The 20,138-nt window shown below is 37.0% G+C and overlaps 1 protein-coding gene across 2 annotated transcripts in view; it reads left to right on the forward strand.

Moving 5' to 3' along the window:
* The window catches only part of NUFIP1 (nuclear FMR1 interacting protein 1), a 42,981-nt gene that overhangs the window by 16,334 nt on the left and 6,509 nt on the right, over window positions 1-20,138 (forward strand). For both annotated transcript variants that reach the window (XM_008706826.2, XM_040622991.1), the window contains exons 6-8: window positions 1,637-1,729; window positions 9,334-9,506; window positions 17,892-18,008. In XM_008706826.2, coding sequence (XP_008705048.1) covers window positions 1,637-1,729; window positions 9,334-9,506; window positions 17,892-18,008 — 383 coding nt within the window. The remainder of the gene's footprint in view (window positions 1-1,636; window positions 1,730-9,333; window positions 9,507-17,891; window positions 18,009-20,138) is intronic.

Genomic DNA, 20,138 nt, shown 5'->3' on the forward strand with positions numbered 1-20,138 from the left:
GTTTTAGTTTTCAGCCTGTTAATCATCTTTGAGTCTCTTCTGAATCCCATCCAAGTTTTATTTTTCCTTAACATTCCTTTTCAGTTTAGAAGCACAAAGCTGGACACAGTGCCCTGAGAGTTTCTGACCACTTTTGAGTTCTGCGAGAGGAAGGTTTCACACTTGTACGTGTGCCAGACTCCATTTCACATAACCTTAGATGATGTTTGCTTTCCAGAAGTCCAGTCATATGGTGCTGACTGGCTGTCAGATTTTTATCTCCTATGACCTTGATCTTTCCCTCTTATGTTTATTTATAGCTTGTACATTCATCATCTTTTATTTATGGAGTTTACTTTTCTTGGCTGGATAGATCTTGGCTGGAATGCTTGGCACTGTCCTCATTGAAATTCATTGCCTTTTTTTCTAATTATTTCACCACTTACTCAATGTCATTTCCATGCTTATCTTCCAGTGTGGCCAACCTAAAGGTTTCATATTGTCTATGCCATTCAAGTCAGTGATGCAGATGTTAAAAAAAAGAAAAAAAGAAGCGGGGGGACAATGTCCTAGAAACAATGGCAGAATGCAATTTGTTGGTATTTCTTAAAATTTACTCTGATGACTAGCCAAGCTGAGTGGTAGCGGGCTGTCTATGTTTCCCCTCCCTTCGTACTTTCTTATACTCCTAGGATCCGTTCCCTTCACCACCAGAGTTTGGTGCTCGCATCTCCGCACAACTGGGCCGAAGAAGAAAGAAAGCTTTGTCAGAGCAATTCACCTTGCATGCTGTCGTCAGATTTAATCTTAATCACTGCCTTGTACATATCTCTCCCTGTTCTTAATTTTCAGTGGCTCCCCATTGCCACTGAATTAAATATAAAATTTCTAATCTGGTATTCAAGGCACATTATTTAATGGCCGTGGCCTCCCTTGCTTGTAACCATACATAACGAACCACTTGCCATTCCCTGGATATCTTGACACCTTCTGAGGCCTTGGCTTGTTTGCATTGTTTGCTCTACTTAGAACACTGAAGCTTTTCCACCTAATTTCTATTTATCAACACCATGTAAGACCAGCTTCTTTCATCTTTCTGGATTTCTGGATTTCTCCAGCTAGATATGATCTTTTCCTCCCACCTCGTGTTTTTACTCTTTGGGGTATTTTTATTATGTTTTGACCTTTGTTTTAGTTATTTGTGTGCTTTTTCTCATCCTTCTACCAGACTACCTTTTTTGAGACCTTTTTCTTCCTCATTTTGGTAGCTTTGGGTGTACCTAGTATGTATTTGCATAAGTAGTTGCATAGACTTACTTTTTTAAAATAGCATTTATGGGTACATGGCAAGTAAATGAACTGTATCAGTTTGAGCACATTTTATGATATTTAATTCAGTTTCTAGTGTAAGCTCCTTAACCTGCACATAGACTGGTAGCAAAGTTTGTAGACTGACAGCTGGTTTACATTTTGAGTAGCATTGGCATAGGCTACTTATTTCCCTTAAAAAAAATTCTAGAAAGAATTAAAGATTTAAAATGATTTATTGTATTGGTCATTAATTAAACAAAAATTGCTAAATGCAGTAATTGCTTGATTGCATAATTAAATTTGTACTCTAAAAGCCCTTTTATAATTGACTTTTATTGTTTCTTAGAAACTACCCAACTCTGGCCAATATCGAAAGAAAGAAAAAGTTAAAACTTGAAAAGGAAAAGAGAGGAGCAGTTTTGACAACAACACAGTATGGGTAAGTTCCTTAAAACTGCTTGCATTCTCCATGCTTATTTCAAACAAGTATACTTACAAATAATAAACAAGAGCGTGTACCAAAATCTTAAAATTTCTACACTCTTAATTCTGAAGTCTCTTCTTTTATAACTTTTTTACTTCAGAATTTCTTTAAATTATATTTTTAAATAAGTAGTACCCTATATTCATGTGGTTTTCAAAAAGATTTGTTATTTATATTATTTATTAACGATAAGTCTTTTGTCTTTGTCTCCTAACTAAATGGTTCTCCTTCCCAGAGACAACCCATTTTATCCTTCCAGAGATACTTCATTTGTATATAGCACGTGAGATAATAGTCTTTTCTTTTTTTCCTTTTTGACACTATTCTACACTTTGCTTTTTTTAGCCAAGTGATATACTTGGAGATATTAATGCATAACTAGCTTCCTCATTCTTCAAGAATGTGTAGAATCCTTAGGTGTCCCACAGGGTTTTTTTTTTTTTTTAAGCCAATTTCCTATTGTCAGATACTTAAGTTCTTACCAGTCTTTTACTAATAAAAATTTGCCATTATTGTCCTGTACATACATTTTACACATATGCAGGTATTCCTGAGGATGGATTCCTAGAAGTGGATTTGCTGAGTCAGAAGATAATATGTGTATTTGTTTTTGTTTTTTATTTTTTGTTTTTTGTTGTTTTTTAAGATTTATTTGTTAGAGAGAGCAATGGAGAGAGCATGGCAGAGAGGGGCAGAGGGAGGGGGAGAGGAAGAGAATCCTGAGCAGACTTCCTGTTGACACAGAGCCTGATTTGAGACTCAATCCCATGACCCCGAGACCATGACCTGAGCTTCAGTCAAGAGTCAGAAGCTTAACTGACTGAGCCTCCTGGGCACCCCAGATACATGTGTATTTGTAGTATTAATGGCTGATTGCCAAGTATCTATCATAGTTAACTCTCCCACCAGCAATGTATGAGACACCCTATTTTCCCCAACCCCTTACCTTCATAGAATTTTTTTCAGAATTTTTTCCATTTTATTTTTTAACTGAAGTTCATTTTTAATATAAATAAAAGACACAAATCTCAAATGTACGACTCAAATTTATACACATACACATACCTACACACCCATGTAACCTCCACACAGATTAATAATATTCAGAACATCTTCACCTCATAAATTTTCCTTACGCTTTCCCTAGTTCATTGTCTCCCCACAATGATAACCTCTTTTCTGATTTCTGTAATCATAGAGTTATTTTACGTGCTCTTGGAACCTTATATAAGTAGTATCATATGATGTATATTCTTTGGTGTGTGATTTCTGTGGTGTGGAATTGTTTTGTAGTATTAACCCATATTGTGTGTAGCTCTAAACTGTTCATTCTTATTGTTGTGTATTACTCGTTTGTGAGAATATCCATTCTACTTTTGGATATTTGGGTTGTTTCCAGTTTGGGTTATTATGAATATAGGCTGCAGTGAACATTCTTTTACATGTCTTTTGGGGACCTAAGTTCTCATTTTCACTGGTCATATATATATGCTGAATCATTGGGCACCTGTATGTTTAGTTTTAATAGATAAAGCCAAACAAATTTTCCATNATGGTTGTACCAGTTTACATTCCTGCTCGTGCATCTGATTGCTCTGTCTTTGGTTCATGCTTGGTTACACCTTTTCCTCATGTCCCCCCATTTCCCTCTTGACTAATGATGGTGGAAAACTTTTTATATGCTTATCAGCCATTTTGGTATTTCCTCGTCAAGTTTTTGACCAGTTTTTAATTGGGTTGCTTCTCTTGATTGGTAGGAGTTATTTACTTAGACACAAATCCTTTCTTGAGTAGAGTAGATATATTGCAAGTACACCCTCACAATTTGTGATTTGCCTTTTTACTGTCTTAATGGGTGTCCTTTTCCCCCCCATATAGTAGTAAGTATTAATTGTTCAAACAACCGGGGTCATTTGGAGTTCAGTTAGACATATCTGCTGATCTTGACAAGGCTCAGTCACAGCTGGGCGTTGGTTAGCTGATGGCTAATCTAGCCTGGCTGAAGGCTGCAATACCTACATAGTTAACCGTTTCTCGTACACTTCTGTGTTTTGCCTAGATTTTTGGTTGTTTGAAGTGGGAGAATAAATCTAGTCCCTGTTACTTTATTTTGGCCATAAACAGAAGTCCCTAATGGTGTCTTTTGATAATAAAGGTTCTTAATTTTCATGAAGTCCAATTCATGACCAGTGTTGTTTGTGTTCCGCTTAAGAAATCTTTTCTTACAGCAAGGTCATGAAGCTATTCTTCTATGTTTTCTTTTGGATTTATTTCTTTACTATTCATGTTTGTATCTTGAATTAATTTTTATACATAGCATAAGGATTGGGATTCTTTTCTACTCCCCTCATATGAATTGTGGTTGATCCAGCACCAATTTTGCTATACTATGCAAACACCAACCAAAAGTAACCTGATAACAATAGTATTATTATCAGACAAAGTAGGTGTTAAAGAAAGAAGTGTTACTAGAGATATGTATGGATATTTTATAATATTAAAAGGAACAGGAAGCAACAGGAAGACAGAATAATCCATAAATCTACATGCGACTAGTAACATAACTTTAAAAAACATAAAGCAAAAATTATTGACTGCCTCAAAGGAGAACTAGATGAATTCACAGACTTGAAGATTTTTTTTTTTTAAAGATTTTCTTTTTTTCTTTTTTTTTTTTTTAAAGATTTTATTTATTTATTTATTTGACAGAGACAGAGACAGCCAGCGAGAGAGGGAACACAAGCAGGGGGAGTGGGAGAGGAAGAAGCAGGCTCATAGCGGAGGAGCCTGATGTGGGGCTCGATCCCAGAATGCCGGGATCACGCCCTGAGCCGAAGGCAGACGCCTAACCGCTGTGCCACCCAGGCGCCCCAGACTTGAAGATTTTTAACACACCTTTCCCTGTATTTATTAGAAAATGAGCTGTAGGATTTAGAAGATTTGAATACAACTAGTCTAATCTAGAATATTTATATTCCCAACAACTTTTTGTTTATGCAAAGAATATACATGGTATCAAACAGATCATAGAACAAATATGAATAATTTCCAAAGGATTGAAACAATTCAAAAGTTTTATTTTGACCAACGTAAGATAAGCTAAAAATCAATAACGAAAAGATAGCTAAAAAAACTCTAGTGCTTAGAAATCAAGCATTTATTTACTTATTTATTTATTTTAAGCAGTACATTTAAAATGTAAATTTTTAAGACTGACTCAAAAAAAACAATAATTTTGTATTTGTTAGCAAAATGAAATCCATAATTAAAAACCTTTTTACAAAAAATTCCAAACATTTATAGAATAAATACCAGTCTTACAAAAATTTTTCCAGCAAATTAAAAATAAGGGAACACTTTCCAACTCATTTAAAATTTTTTTTTTTTTTTGAGAGAAAGAGCAAGAGTGGGGGATGGGGACAGCGGGAGAGAGAGAACCTCAAGCAGGCTGAACACCCAATGCAGAGCCTGACAGGGGGCTTGATTTCACAACCCCAAGATCATGACCTGAGCTGAAATCAAGATTTGGAAGCTTAATTTTACTGAGCCACCCAGGTGTCCTTCCAACTCATTTTAAGAGTCCAGTATAGTCTTGATAACAAAACTTGACATTATAATAAAGGAAAATCAGAAGCAAATATCTGTTGAGCAGAGACACAAAAGTCTTAAACAAAATGTTAGCAAATCAATCTGGAAGTAGGAAAAAATGATATACATCATTACTAAGTGGGATTTATTTCAGGAGCAAGGTTAGTTTGGTATTTGAAAATCAAATGTTATTCATCACATGAACAAAATAGAATAAAATGATACGATTATCTTAATAAATAACAAAAAATTTTTGATAAAACTCAATATCTGGTTATGAAAAAAACTTTTGATAAACTAGGAATAAAAGTAATTCCCTCAATCTAATAAAGGATATCTACAAACAACCTATAGCCAGATTATACTTAGTAGTGAAATATTGATTTTTTTTTCCCCCGAGATTGAGAACAAGACAGAGATGGCCACTATTACCACTTTTATTCAACATCATAGTGGAGGTCTTGGACAGTATAATAAAGCAAAAAAAAAAAAAAAAAAAAAAAAAAAAAAAAAGGACATACAAAATTTGAAAAGGAAGAAGTAACTGTCATTTGTTAAAAGTTGATGTGATTGGGGGCGCCTGGGTGGCACAGCAGTTAAGCGTCTGCCTTCGGCTCAGGGCGTGATCCCGGCGTTGTGGGATTGAGCCCCACATCAGGCTCTTCTGCTATGAGCCTGCTTCTTTCTCTCCCACTCCCCCTGCTTGTGTTCCCTCTCTCGCTGGCTGTCTCTATCTCTGTCGAATAAATAAATAAAATCTTAAAAAAAAAAAGTTGATGTGATTGTGTCTGTAAAAAAAATCCAGGGGCGCCTGGGTGGCACAGCGGTTAAAGCGTCTGCCTTCGGCTCAGGGCGTGATCCCGGCGTTCCGGGTTCGAGCCCCACATCAGGCTCCTCCTCTATGAGCCTGCTTCTTCCTCTCCCACTCCCCCTGCTTGTGTTCCCTCTCTCGCTGGCTGTCTCTATCTCTGCCAAATAAATAAATAAAAAATCTTAAAAAAAAAAAATCCAAACAAATCTATAATTACAGTTAATAGTGAATTTAGCAAGTGTGCTGAATACATATAAAATCAGTATTTTAAAAAAGCAGTTATATGTCTACATGCTAACAATAATTAGAAAATGAAAATTAGAAGATACTATTTGTGATAGCATCAAAATATTAAATACCTAGGAATACGTCTAACAAAAGTCTTGTAAGACCTCTATACTAAAAACTAAAATGTTGCTTAAAAATAAGGCCCTAAATAAATGGAGGAATATACATAATGTTCATGGATTAGAAGACTCTATATGATTTTCTCTCCAAATTTATCCCAATCAAAATCCCAGCAAATTTTGTTTTGTTTTGTAGGGTGGTGGAAGGGGGAGTTAGTATTGACAAGCTTTAAAATTTATATGAAAACCCGAAGGATCTAGACAGCTAAGAAAGAGATGGAGGTAGTGTGGTGTTGTCCAAAAATAGGTAAATAGGACAGATCTTCTGGCAAACAGTCACCTGACTTATGGCTGATGGCAATTTGGTGTAGTGGGGAAACGATAGTGTTTTCAACCCTTTCCTTTTAAACTTTTGTATCTGTATACTTAAAAGTGTATTTCTTAGAGAATATATAATTTGGTCTTATTTTTTATTATCTCGGCCAACAGTCTGTATCTTTTAATTACATTTAAAGTAATTACTAATATAGTTGGGTTTTAGTCTACCATTGTTCTATTTGTTCTTTTTTAATATGACCTGTTTTTTTCTTTATTTCCTTCCTTCTTTTGTTTGTTTGTTTTTTGTTGTTGTTTTAAGTAGGCTCCACACCCAGCCCCAACAAGGGGCTTGAACTCATGACTCTGAGATCAATAAGACCCTGAGATCAAGACCTGAGTGGAGATCAAGAGTTGAACACTTAACCGACTGAGCCAGTCAGGCACCCCCCCCTTGCCTTCTTTTGAATTAATTAAATATTTTTTTAATGTTTTATTTCTTTTCTATTAGCTTTTTAGTTATAATTATTCCTTAATCTCTACTTCATGTGTATCTACATCTTTACTTACATTATCTTTGTGTATAAGTATTTTTGAGTGTTGACTAAATAAACTTTTCCTTTTAAATTATTGTCAATCAACAGTGTAAAGGAACTACTCCCTCAAAGGTGGGGGTAGTGCAAATACCAGATGTACCACTTTCAGTGAAGTCCTATTGGTCTGATCAGGTAAAGGTCATTCCAGAGGCACCTGGCTGGCTTAGTTGGTAGAGCATGAGACTTGATCTTGGGGTTGTATCTAGCCTCATGTTGAGTGTGGAGATAACTTAAAAAAAAAACAAAATCTTAGGGCCCCTGGGTGGTTCAGTCAGTTTAGTGTCAGCCTTTGGCTCAGGTCATGATTCCAGGGTCCTGGGATCGAGTCCCACATCAGACTCCCTGCTCAGCAGGGAGCCTGCTTCTGCTTCTTCCTCTCCCTCTGCCCCTCTCCCCCATTTGTTCTGTCTCTCTCTTTCTCTTTCTCTTTCTCTTTCTCTTTCTCTTTCTCTTTCTCTTTCTCTTTCTCTCTCTTTCCCTCTCTCTCTCAAATAAATAAATAAAATCTTTTTTAAAAATCTTATAAAAAACAAGTCATTCTAACTCATTCACGAATGTGAATACCTTAAGATGATCATTTAAAAGCCATCTGTAGTCAGGTGCTATTGGAGCAGGATACAGGGAAGGCACCTGTGAATCAGAGCCTAAGGAAAGTAGCATCTCTTCATTATTCTCATGGGGCCATTGGGCCTGAGGCCAAAACTACCTGTTTTACCTGTGATGATAAATGTATATTTGAGGCCTGACTTCGGTGGTTGCACATTGGAAATTGGCCCATGGTTTTCTGCAAAATTTGGAGTATATATATGATTTTTTGGAATGAGACTCGGTAAGGATTTTGGTGACCCTAAAAGGATTAAGAACTTTTGGATTGCAGAAATATTAACCAAATATGTTGGTTTAGAAAATTATTTAGAAATTGTTATGATAATAACTACCATTTATTAAGGGCTCAATGTGGCACTTTATATTAATTCTATGTCTCTACAATTCCCTTTCAACAAATGAGGGAGTAAACAGACACAGGGATATCAATATTGTCCAAGAGGCACAGCTAGTAAGTGGCAAAATTAGAATTTGAACCCAGATTCCTAATTTCTGTATTCCTAACTGCAGCCTCCATTATTAATGAAAAAAAAAAAAAAAAGAATTCTGCTAACAAATGACAAATTAGAAAAAACATGTATTTTTGTGAAAACTCAGCCCTACCAAAGGATACCTTGTATTGTTGTCTGTTGCGAATGTATAATGAACCTTTTTTGGAAAATTTTTTCCTACACGGTTTACCTTAGAATATGCTCAAACAAGCATTTGTTTTCCTTCAAAGAGAAGTAATTATAGTTGTTGAGAGGGCACTTGATTTGAGGTAGCTGTGAAATTGTGCTCAGTTTCTGATCTTTAAGTTTATCCTGTAAAGTGAAGAGAATAATGCCTGTCTAATTACTTTCAAAGAGTTGTCATGAAGGTCAAACAAGGCAGCATACTTGTAAATGCGTCAGAAACTTTCAAGACTCCTGGAAAATGAATAGACAAGAGTTAACACACTTTAAAATCTAAAAAACACTTTTATTTTATGTACAATCGGAATGAAAGAATTCTGCCTATTGACCACTGTCGATCATACTACATAGGCCATTTGCGGAGGGGTTAAAATATGGGAGGAAATATGCACCTCAGAATTAATAAAGTGTAGTATACCGTGGTATGTTATTCTTTTCAAGATCTACCATAAAGTTCCCTGTCTTTGGAAGCCATTGAGTTTATTTATTCGGATTTCTTTAGCGTCCCGGGCTCCACATAACTGATAGGGCAGCTGTTTCTTTTGCATTCAGTACTCTCCTTTAGATTTTTCTTGAGAGATCAGCGCCTTTTATATATAGAATTGCATTTTTCTCACTGCAGCAAGATGAAGGGGATGTCCAGACATTCACAGATGGCAAAGATCAGAAGCCCGGGCAGGCATCACAAATGGAAAAATGACCGTGTTGGACACCAAGCAGCCTGTGATTCGAAGCCTGAAGGTGCACCTGAAGCAAATGCAGACCCTCTGGGTGTTCTGGCAAACACTGACTCTGGTAAGCTGTACAGGGAAGTGGTGCGTTTGTAAGCCTATCGACCATGATGCTGGAGTTGATTCTTCACAGCGTCGTTTGTGGAGAATTTAATGGCAAATATGTATAAAAAAAAAAAAAATAGAACGATGCTTTTGTTTTTATTTGTAGTAGGAGTGTTTTGTCAAAACCCTAATTCTGGACATCTTTTCTGAATCTTGGGGAGTGGGTGCATGAGGCAGGCAGGATGTGAAAGAAAGATGATATTTATTGGATAATTTTCATAGTATGGTGTGATCTTGGAAATGTTCTTAAGATTGGTCTGTATGGGGGCACCTGGGTGACTCAGTAGGATAAGTGTCCGACTTTTGATTTTTGGCTCAGGTCATGACCTCAGGGTTATGAGAAGGAGCTCCACATTGGGCTCTGCTCTCAGAGGAGAGTCTGCTTGGGATTCTCTCTGTCTCTCTCCCTCTGCCACCCCCTTTCCCCCCTGCGCTCTGACTCTCTCTCTAAAATAAATAAATCTTAAAAAAAAAAAAAGATTATTTTGAATGTATTAATGCTGTAGATTCAAATTTGCTCAATTTTGTTTGTTTCTCCCCACTTATGAGGTGCGTAATTTCAGTGGAAGCCAGTATTATTTATGCTGCTGAGCATGAATATGCTCTCTTTGGGTAAATAATATTATTTCATTGTATTTGATACTGTTCTCCCTCAGCGCATAGAATATATTGCTATTAGCTTTGAATTCCCTTACTCTTGCTTAATAAGTTGAAAAATTAAAGGACCAGAATGCTGCTAACCACACAGAGATATTATCCAGCCTCTGAGGCTCCATTTCCCCTTTTGAAAAGTGAAAATGTAGATGTAAATATTTCTACCCCCTCCCTTCCAATAACATCATGAGGCTTTATCTTATTGTATGTGTTTTCTCTTCCGCAAAGGAGTGGTATTAGTGAGTGGGCTGATGCTAGCACGCTCTGTTTAGCTTAGAAGACAGTGGCTTCTATGATAAGCACATGGCAAATTATTAAACTTACGGATGGCAAGAAATTGGGATAACTAACTGAATTAGGTTGGAAAGGATTGTGGCATAAGGGAGTGTTGGGCTAAGATTAATAAGATATCATTTAGTTAGAATAATAGTAATTATTTTAACACCCACTAACACTTACTGAGTAAGGTACCTGGGGTGCTCTACCTGCTTTCTACATGCGAACTCTTTTCCTCATCCCAGACCTCTTTCAATGAGCATGTGCTGCTACTTGCATGTTAGAACTGAGGAGCACAGGGTACGTAATTTACCTCAGCCCCGCTGTTAGTTGGCAGCGGTGCCAGACTTTGAATTTAAGAGTCTGTTCTACTAGACACTACGCTTCTTCTAAATGTGAAGTCTGAATTTATCTAAAAAAATATTGTATGAGCCTAGGATAGTTGGAGATGTGGGAGAGAGTTTAGGAAAGGCATCTTTTTTATCCTTGCCGTTAGCAAGGAAAAGGCAGATAACATTTGGGGCCAGCTCTGAGTTTACTCTTGGGCACTGATTTTTTTCCTTCAAAAGTTGTAAGAGCCCACACAGTTCTTCAGATTTACAGTGAGTGACCTTGATGATAAAAACCCTCTGTATCCAAATAAAAACTTTCATGTCATTAAAATACTTGAAACACAAATACAAAAACTACTGTTATAATTAGTAAATTACTAATCTGAAAATTATGTAATTCTTCACTTCATGCAGTTCTCTAAATGAACATTCAAGGGACTCTAATGTTGAATAGTCTTCATTCTGTTAGCTTTGGTAGATGGGTAATTCTGTTTTCTTTCTCTCTCGCTCTTTTTTTTTTTTTTTTTTTAAGTAATCTCTACACCCAACGTGGGGCTTGAACTCGAGACCCTGAGATTGAGAGTTGCATGCTCTATGGACTGAGCCAGCCAGGCCGCCCTCTGTTTTCTCATTTTTATTTTTTATTTTTTTTAAAGATTTTATTTATTTATATAAGAGAGAGGGGGGAGAGCACAGAGGGAGAGTGAGAGGGAGAAGCAGACTCCCTGCTGAGTAGAGAGCCTGAAGTGGGGCTTGATCCCAGGATCCCGAGATCATGACCTGAGCCAAAGGCTGACGTTTAACTGACTGAGCCACCCAGGGGCCCCTGTTTTCTCATTTTTTTTTTTTTTTTTAAGATTTTATTTATTTATTCGACAGAGAGAGAGACAGCCAGCGGGAGAGGGAACACAAGCAGGGGGAGTGGGAGAGGAAGAAGCAGGCCCACAGCGGAGGAGCCTGATGTGGGACTCGATCCCATAATGCCGGGATCACGCCCTGAGCCGAAGGCAGACGCTCAACCGCTGTGCCACCCAGGCGCCCCCTGTTTTCTCATTTTTAAAGAAATATTTCAGTGTGTGGTAATCTGGTGAAATACCAACAAAAAGATGCTTATGTATTTTGCTCTATTTAAGCCTGCATCTAGGTCTTCAGCAGATGCTTTAGATGAGAGAAACAGTAGTATCTTTCATCCTCATGGTAGAAGGTGTTTAGTCAGATTCCTAAGAGCAATTGTATGAAAGGCCTCAAGTAATTTTGTTTGGTATAAATGTGGAAACCTTTACTTATGCTGAGGGTCAAAGATGATTATGTAAGATTTGAATATAAAAATCTTACAATTAAGTTATACATTTATAATATTATTCTTTAAGGAAAAACCAATGATCAAGTTAAGGTAACTTAATTTTGTAGGAAAGATTTCGTTTAGATATATGTTATCCTTTACCTGGGATTTCTTGTGGACGTTTACATTTTCCAAATCGATGTTTAGACCGTTGGTTCTTCAGCTTTTCACTGCAAGTATAGTTACAGAAAATGACATGTGCCATTTTTTCACATGCCCGGATAGTCCCAGCATGTCTGCTTTCTGATCTGTCAGTGTGACACTTGTTTGGAAGCAGCTTGCTTCTCTCTGGGCCTCTCTTGCTTCTCTCTTCTCTCTTGCTTCTCTCAACCTTAAGATCAGTTGTTGTGCCCATTATTCAGGTTGTTGTTGGCAGGGCAGGTTTGCAGTGATGTGGCCCTATTCATGCTCTCAGGTGGCAGTTAATACTTTTCATCACTAATTTCACTTTTAAAATGAAGATGTCCTGATGCCTTGTATTTTTTTTTTCCTTTTTTTGGCTCAGAACCTTATCTGGATAGCAGCATTCACATTTTAAACAACAGTTCTTAAGGATCTTCACAGATCTGTTTCATATCATGCTTAGAAAATCAGTATTTTTTGTGATAATTGGTAGTATGTGAACTTTCATTCATTGTGCAGGTGCTTTAAACTGGGGATTGATATTGTTTCAAAGGGAAAGCCTGTAATTTGAGTCTGCAAATTAATCAGTTTTGAATATGGCCTGTTTTCACTAGATGTCCTTAATGGTGCCGTTTTTTATTTATTTATTTTTTTAGTTCCTTGTATGTTCTGCTAACTAGTGTCCTCTAGGTGTTGTTGTTGTTTTAAATCTTTTTTTGATATTTCATCAGTTAGGACCACATTTATTTTGTGGCTTTTGTTTAAATGTATATACAACATGTTTTATGACTTTCCTGACCTGTGGTTTTAATGAGTGTTGTCTGAGCTAGAAAGCGAAGAGCTGGTCAGTAAGGTGCATCAACCATCAGTGACTGAAGTGCCTTCGCATTCACAAAATGAAAAAGATCCAATTTGGTATTCATTCATTATAGTTTAAATATCGCTATTGTCATAGAACATGGGGGGACATCAGTGTATGCACTGACATTAAGCTTGGTGGGCTTCTGGTGTTTAAATGTAGATGTTAAAATAAGAATATAAGCTAGCCCATCAGCTGTCAGGAATGCTCATTGTTAATGTTTGTTTTTGAGAGTTGGAAACCATAAAGCAAGGTTTCCATTTTTTAGGGTGACTTTTTCAACATATTGCGTTTTCTTTAGGGTACTTAATCTATAGGTCTTCTTGGGGCTAAAGTATGTAATTGTGTTTCACTTCATAAAGGCAATAAGAAATAGTAAGGGGATGAAGGGGGGAGAGACAAGTAAAGAAATAAGCTGTAGAAAGAATCCAGACAGGAAGCTTTTACAACTAGTGTTTATACTTACACAAGATTTACAAAGGGCGTTTTTTGTTTTTTTGGGTTTTTTTTCTTCTCATTTCAGCAGGGATTTACTTGAGGTCCTACATTCTGCTTGTCCACCATTGTAATTCAGAGAAGTTTCTCTGAAACTTCAAGAAATTCATAGTCCAGTGATAAATTTTAGATTAATATATATATATATATTTGGTCAGAGGGCACATGATGGGTATGTATGAGATAGAGAGGAGAGATTTACTCTAAGAGAAGTATTGCTAGGGCTTTAGCAGTAAGAGTAATTATTTGAGCTGGTATTTTGTAATCATTTTAAAGTTTGATTTTATCATCTTCATTACTCCTGTCTTTATACTGGCATTTTTAGTTTAGAGAGGTGTTTTGTCTGTTTTTGTTAAAAAGTGAGTGAATTTTCTTCAGTATTATTTTGCCAGCCAGTAAGTGCCTTCAACGTAATCTTTCCAACTGCTGAAAATGCCTATATTCAAACTGCTGGTAGATCCAAGGGACTTTGGGAACAGCCCCCCCTTTTTTCAGATGAAAAGTCACTATAGAGGATGTTTTGATAGGGCCAAAAGGACGATACCTCTTTTCAAAGTGTTATTACGTGTCATGGATTCCTGAAACATAACTGAGGGAGGACGACCTAAGGGGGCAATTGTTCATTTGTGTGAACTCCTAACTCCTACCCATGGGGAGACATTCCAGTATAGTGAACTTTGTGACAGTCCTGGTAATGAGTATGCCAGGCATCCAGTTTGTGGTTCTCCAGTTGAAGAAACCAGGGCCTTTTGGAGAAATGATTGATTGTAGAGCTGGGACAGAGAAAATAACAAAGTGAACGTAGAGCATCTTAATAGCGCCAGAAGGTTAGAAAGTGCTCAAAAATCCATCAGGATTGTGGGCATGTCAGAAGGATATAGGGACCAACTGGAAAATGCTCCAGATAGCCAAAGTTGGAACAATTCAAGCCACAAAATAAATAATAATAGATTATAACCCAAAGAATAAAATAAATACCCATGAGTCCATACTGATACAAATAAGAAATGGGGAGGGAGGGACAGATCTTTCAGAAAAATTCTAATTAATAAATGTAGAAGAAATGAAGGAAACAAAAAGTCATCATTAAAACACCACAGTAATAATTGTTTCAGGCAAGACCTACTGACGAATGGTAAAATTAGTGGCAAAACTTTAAAACAGGGTATTTATGTAGTTTCAAAATATCTCCCCTTAAATATTACTTACTATGGTGGTTTTAACATGTCTAAATTTCTTTGATATTCCTTACTCTAAGAGGGGAGGGGGGAGCTTAATTCCCTTCCCCTTGAATGTGGGCTAGCCTTAATGAATCCTTAAAAAAAAAAAAAAAAAAAAAAGAATAATGAAAGAGAAAAATCATAACTTTATAGCAAAGAAACCAGGCAGACCACCAAGAGCTCAAGGTTACCACCACTAGTAATAAGTCATGTTGATGTCATGGACTCCTGGTATGATGCCACGAGAAGGGCACTACCTAAAATCCATAGCCTCTGTGTAATCATCATAAAACATCAGATAGACCTTAGCTAAGGGCCATTCTACAGTAACTGACCAGTAGTCTTCAAAAGTGTCAAGTTCATTAAAGACAAGGAAATACTGACAGATTGTCACAGATTTGGAGAAGACACACATAAGAAGTCATGATGACTAAATGTATAATGTGATATGATGGCTTAGATCCTGAAGCAAGAAAAGGGTATTAGTGGTAAAACTAGTGAAATCACAATATAGTCTGTAGTTTCGGTAGTATTACACCGGTGTTAAATTGGTTGCTATGCTGTGCCATGCTTATGTAAGGGGGAAGCTAGATGGCAGGGTATATGGAAGTTCTCTGTACTACCTTTGCAACATTTGTGTAAATCTAAGATTGTTTCAAATACAAGGTTTTAAAAAAGGGGAATGCGGGAAAAGAGGCGATATGTAGGCCTATTCAAGCCTTGCCCTCCACTTCTTGAATTGAATTGTAAGGAAACACTTTCCTCCAGGGTTTATTTCCCTATGTTTTTCTGTTATATTCTGATTATAAAAACAGAAGAAACTGAAGAGCATTTTAAAAAACCTCCACTTACAGAGACAGCCACTGCTCACATTTGTTGTATATCCTTTTAATATTTTTCTTATTACATGTATGTGATTTTTAAAAATAAAAATGGAGTCACGTTATTAAAGGAAAGAAAGAAAGAAAGAAGAAAGAAAGAAAGAAAGAAAGAAAGAAAGAAAGAAAGAAAGAAAGAAGAAAGAAAGAAAGAAAGATGAGCTCTGAATCCAGTCAGAACTAGGTTTCTGTTATGGCTCTAGCTCTTCATAGCCCTATCGTCTTGTACCAGTTAGCCTTTTCTGAACTCGTCTTTACTCATTCATGCAACAGTTTGTTCTTCAAATATTTGTTCAGTACTTACGTACTGTTCTAGGCTCTTAGGATACAGAACTGAACAAAGTCAAGCCCTTTCCCTCCTGTCGCTTGTACTTGTTCACATCAAAGTGCATCAGATAGTTGTTTAGAGTTTTGCTCTAACAGGGAACAGAGAAATGGAACCATAGCTGGAGGAAGACACTTAATAGCATTATTATTGACCATAGAGACAGTTTGGTAGGATGGCTTCATGTTAATAAAAGGACTTTATGTATCTGTAGGAGAGATTCTAGCCCATTAGTTAAGACTTGGGATTTGGAATCAGGTAGCCCAGATTTAACTTTGAGCCAACTGTTGTCTACTTTTGTTACCTGAAGGAAAAGTTACTCAGATTCTCTGAATTTTGGTTTCATCATCTGTAATTAATAGTGAAAATGATACCTCCTAAGAATTAAACAAGCTCATACTTTTAAAGAGCATTACAGTCAACTGTACTGTGCTTTTCAGTACCTCTCTTTGGGTCTTAGAAGGAAATAATAGTTTGGCTTGTCATCATTCAAACAGTGAGATGAACGGTCTCCATATTAATATTGTTGTAGACTTCTGTTTAGTCCACTAGTAATTTGTATGTAGAACTGCATTATTTTTCTTTCCCCTTATTAATTCATGAGAAAAGATAATAAGTTAGCTTAAAATTGATAAGGAGCAGTTTTCAGAGGGTGTGGTGCTGGGTAGCGTGGATGGGTGGAGGAGAGGGTATTTAACTTCATCCACCAGCAGATGGTAGTTCCATATTCATACGGAAGTATACCCCCATTCCTACTGGCATGTTTTGTTTTCCCCTGGAGTGACTTGGTGAACGTTAAATGCTGTCTTGAAACGTTTCATATTGGTTGTGGATTGAGTTGGTACATTACATAGACAGGTTACTTCCTGTCTTCATTCTTCAGTCAGGCTTTATTTTTTATTGGTTGTTTAGACTAGATTTAATACATTTTTAGAGCTGCCAAAACCAATGTAATAGGTGGTGTCCTGAGGCTACAATTAGGCTCACTGGGCTCTGATCAAACACTACCTTTGGCAGGCTCTTTGGTATTGGCCAAATTCTCTGGCTTGGCTTGTTTACTTAAGTTCTTAGAAGTTCTAAATATTAAAAACTTTAGGTGAATTCATTTCAGCATTAGTCTTTGACTATGCCTTTATATATAGAATGGTTTAACTATTATTTGTGCCCTCGAAACCAGTCTTAAAAACAAAAAGGGTAGGGCGCCTGGGTGGCTCAGTTGGTTAAGCGTCTGCCTTCGGCTCAGGTCATGATCCCAGATGGAGTCCCACGTCGGTTCCCTGCTCCGCAGGAAGTCTGCTTCTCCCTCTGCCCCTCCTCCCATTCGGTCTCTCAATCTCTCTCTCTCAAATAAATAAAATAAAATAAAAAACAAAAAAAGATATTTTTATATTATTCCTAAATCTAATTTTTATAGTCAATTATCCTAATCCAGTGAAGTTAAATGAATTTCTGGCCTTGGCCTTCCTTCTACCTTAATAAAATTAATTAATAGCACAATAGCCTAAATAAAGTAAAATAAATTAGTAGCGAAGACTGTATAATTAATTTAGAGAAGGCCCAAATTCCATAACCTGTGGAGCATGGTAAGTAATTGAGCTGTGCTACAGCTTCCATTGGCCTTCTGTCTTCTCTCTGGGGCAAGTAGATTCTCCGACCATGAAGGTTTAAACCAAGGGAAAATGTTCGGGTTTCCTGAATTCTGTTTTGGGGGCAGATTAAGCAAATGATCAGAAATGACTTTCTTTTTACTAGCATGTGAAGGGGGGGGCTGTCAGCTTTCCTTTTTATGCTGGTGGATGTGTTTGGTATACGGTTTTACTTCTTTCCCGCTCTGTTTCAGAGTCTGATAAAGAGGAGAAACCACAAGGGACTGTCATACCCAAGGAAGTGACGCCAGCCCTGTGCTCACTCATGAGCAGCTATGGCAGTCTGTCGGGGTCAGAGAGCGAGCCGGAAGGTAAGTCATGGCCTCCTTTGTTACAGGCGGGTGGGTTTCGTTCGGTTGCTGTTGGAATTTGATGTGCACTGTGCATCAGTAGCGTCCCTTCATGTGTGTCTTTCTGAGGACGAGATGTGTCAGGCACATCTTTATTTAATCTTCACATTTTTCGTTTGATGTTAGCATGGGATAAAGGAAAACTTGAGAAACGAGTAAATGTGTTGCTAGTCTGGGAGAAAAAGGCCAAAATAACATAATGACAGAATAGGAAGAGCAGGAGAGAATATTCCATTAATGGAATCAAAGAAAATTCTAAAAGACAGAGCAAAGAAAGTGCAAAGAAAGTTAATTTCTTTTTTCTACTCTCAAGAGCCCTTGTCGTAACATGTTTACAGCACCTTTGTTAGGTGAAGAGAGGTCCTTGTGACAACGTGGATGACAATTCCTTACATGTATATAGAGCATTGTTTTTTATGGGGCACATTTACATAAATTACCTCATTTGGAGAACACAGTAACCCTATACTTGTGTCGAATTAGCCTGTGTGTTTTAAAGACTGGATGAAATGGAATTCTTTCAGGGTTCTTTCTGAGAAATCAGTGATGTACAGGATACCTGTCTAACCTTTAAAGATGACAACAAACCAGCTTAATCTAGCATATTTTTGGGGGGTCACCTAAAAGTTGTGAGTATGTTACTGATCTGTTGTAGCGTGGCAATTCTAAACCTAAGGTTCATATAAATAATTAGCATATGTTGAGTGAATAAGTCTGTGCCTTTCTGTTGTGGAAACCTGGCTCTGCATGGTAAATTTATTTGGGCTTTACCAACCGTGAGAGAATTCATGTGTCTGTGTCTCTGGACAAGATGTGTAATCACGGTAGGAGCTGAACTGAAGATAAGAGTACAGGGTCTACAAGTGAGTGTGTAGAAAGAAGGGAAGATATGAGTGTAATTGGATGAAGATAGCGGCACTTTTAATGTTTAAGCTAGAGATAATCACTGTATAGTTGGAAGATGTTGAAGGAGAAAGAGTTGGGATTTAATATGAAGGATAACGTTTAGATGTATCTGTAACATAGGGTTTTTTTTCTTCTTTTTTAATGAACCATGGTTTACTATGGTAGCTGGTTAAAAGCTACTTGAATTTTGAAATATAAACTACTTTGGTTTTATCAGAGTATTTCTTAACAGATGGTTACCTCTTCTTGTTTTTATTTTGATTTTAAGAAAAACAGTATTTATTTCTTTACTCTTGTTTCCAGTACACTGATATGAAGATGGAGTTATTCTTTAAACACATATTACATTTCCTGCTTATCACTTGTATTTATGACAGGTGATAGCAATGAAAGCTATTACCAGATTACTGCATGTTATAAAAACAAGCTGCACTAGTGCTCTCCTCTCTCTCTCTCTCTCTGTTAAGATAAAGCATTTAATACTTTCATTCTCATGTCTTTATTTGCTTGCACACAAGCAGGGGGAGAGGCAGGCAGAGGGAGACGCAGGCTCCCTGCTGAGCAAGGAGCGCATGCGGGACTCGATGCCAGGACCCTGGGATCATGACCTGAGCTGAAGGCAGATGTTTAACCAACTGAGCCACCCAGGCGCCCCCTCAGGTCTTCATTTTGAGGCTGCCACCATTTTTAAATTAGAAGGAAGAAAGGAAACCGGGAGGGATCTTTGAGGTCCCACTCCTTCATTTGTAGAACCTTAAGCTTAAAGAAGACAAGTTTACAAAGCTAGTATGTGGGAGAGCTGATGTAAAGCCTAGGTTTAGGGACTTAAAAATCTAAAAAAAGCCAACTGTATTGCCTTTCATTACAGTCATTCTCTGTGTTATATTTTCTGTCTTCCTGCACAGAAATGCATAGCCTTTTCTTATAGATATTATCTTTTAAAAGATAAATTTTATCTTATATGAATTTATTTTTACAAATTGTCTAAAATCCCCTGCCTGAAGGAAAAAGCCCTTGCTTTACATTCCTAATGCTTAAGAATTATTGTATGTATTTTGAATTCAGCTTTATTAAGCCATCCAGGTCACTAGCAAGTTTCCAACTTCCATTGTAAATTCTGGGCTATAGGATAGGGTATTGACACATAGGGACTTTGGAAAAAATAAACCAAAGAAATAAAGCGGG

This window comes from Ursus maritimus, unplaced genomic scaffold, assembly GCF_017311325.1.
Source record: "Ursus maritimus isolate PB19 unplaced genomic scaffold, ASM1731132v1 scaffold_10, whole genome shotgun sequence".
Lineage (NCBI taxonomy): Eukaryota > Metazoa > Chordata > Mammalia > Carnivora > Ursidae > Ursus > Ursus maritimus.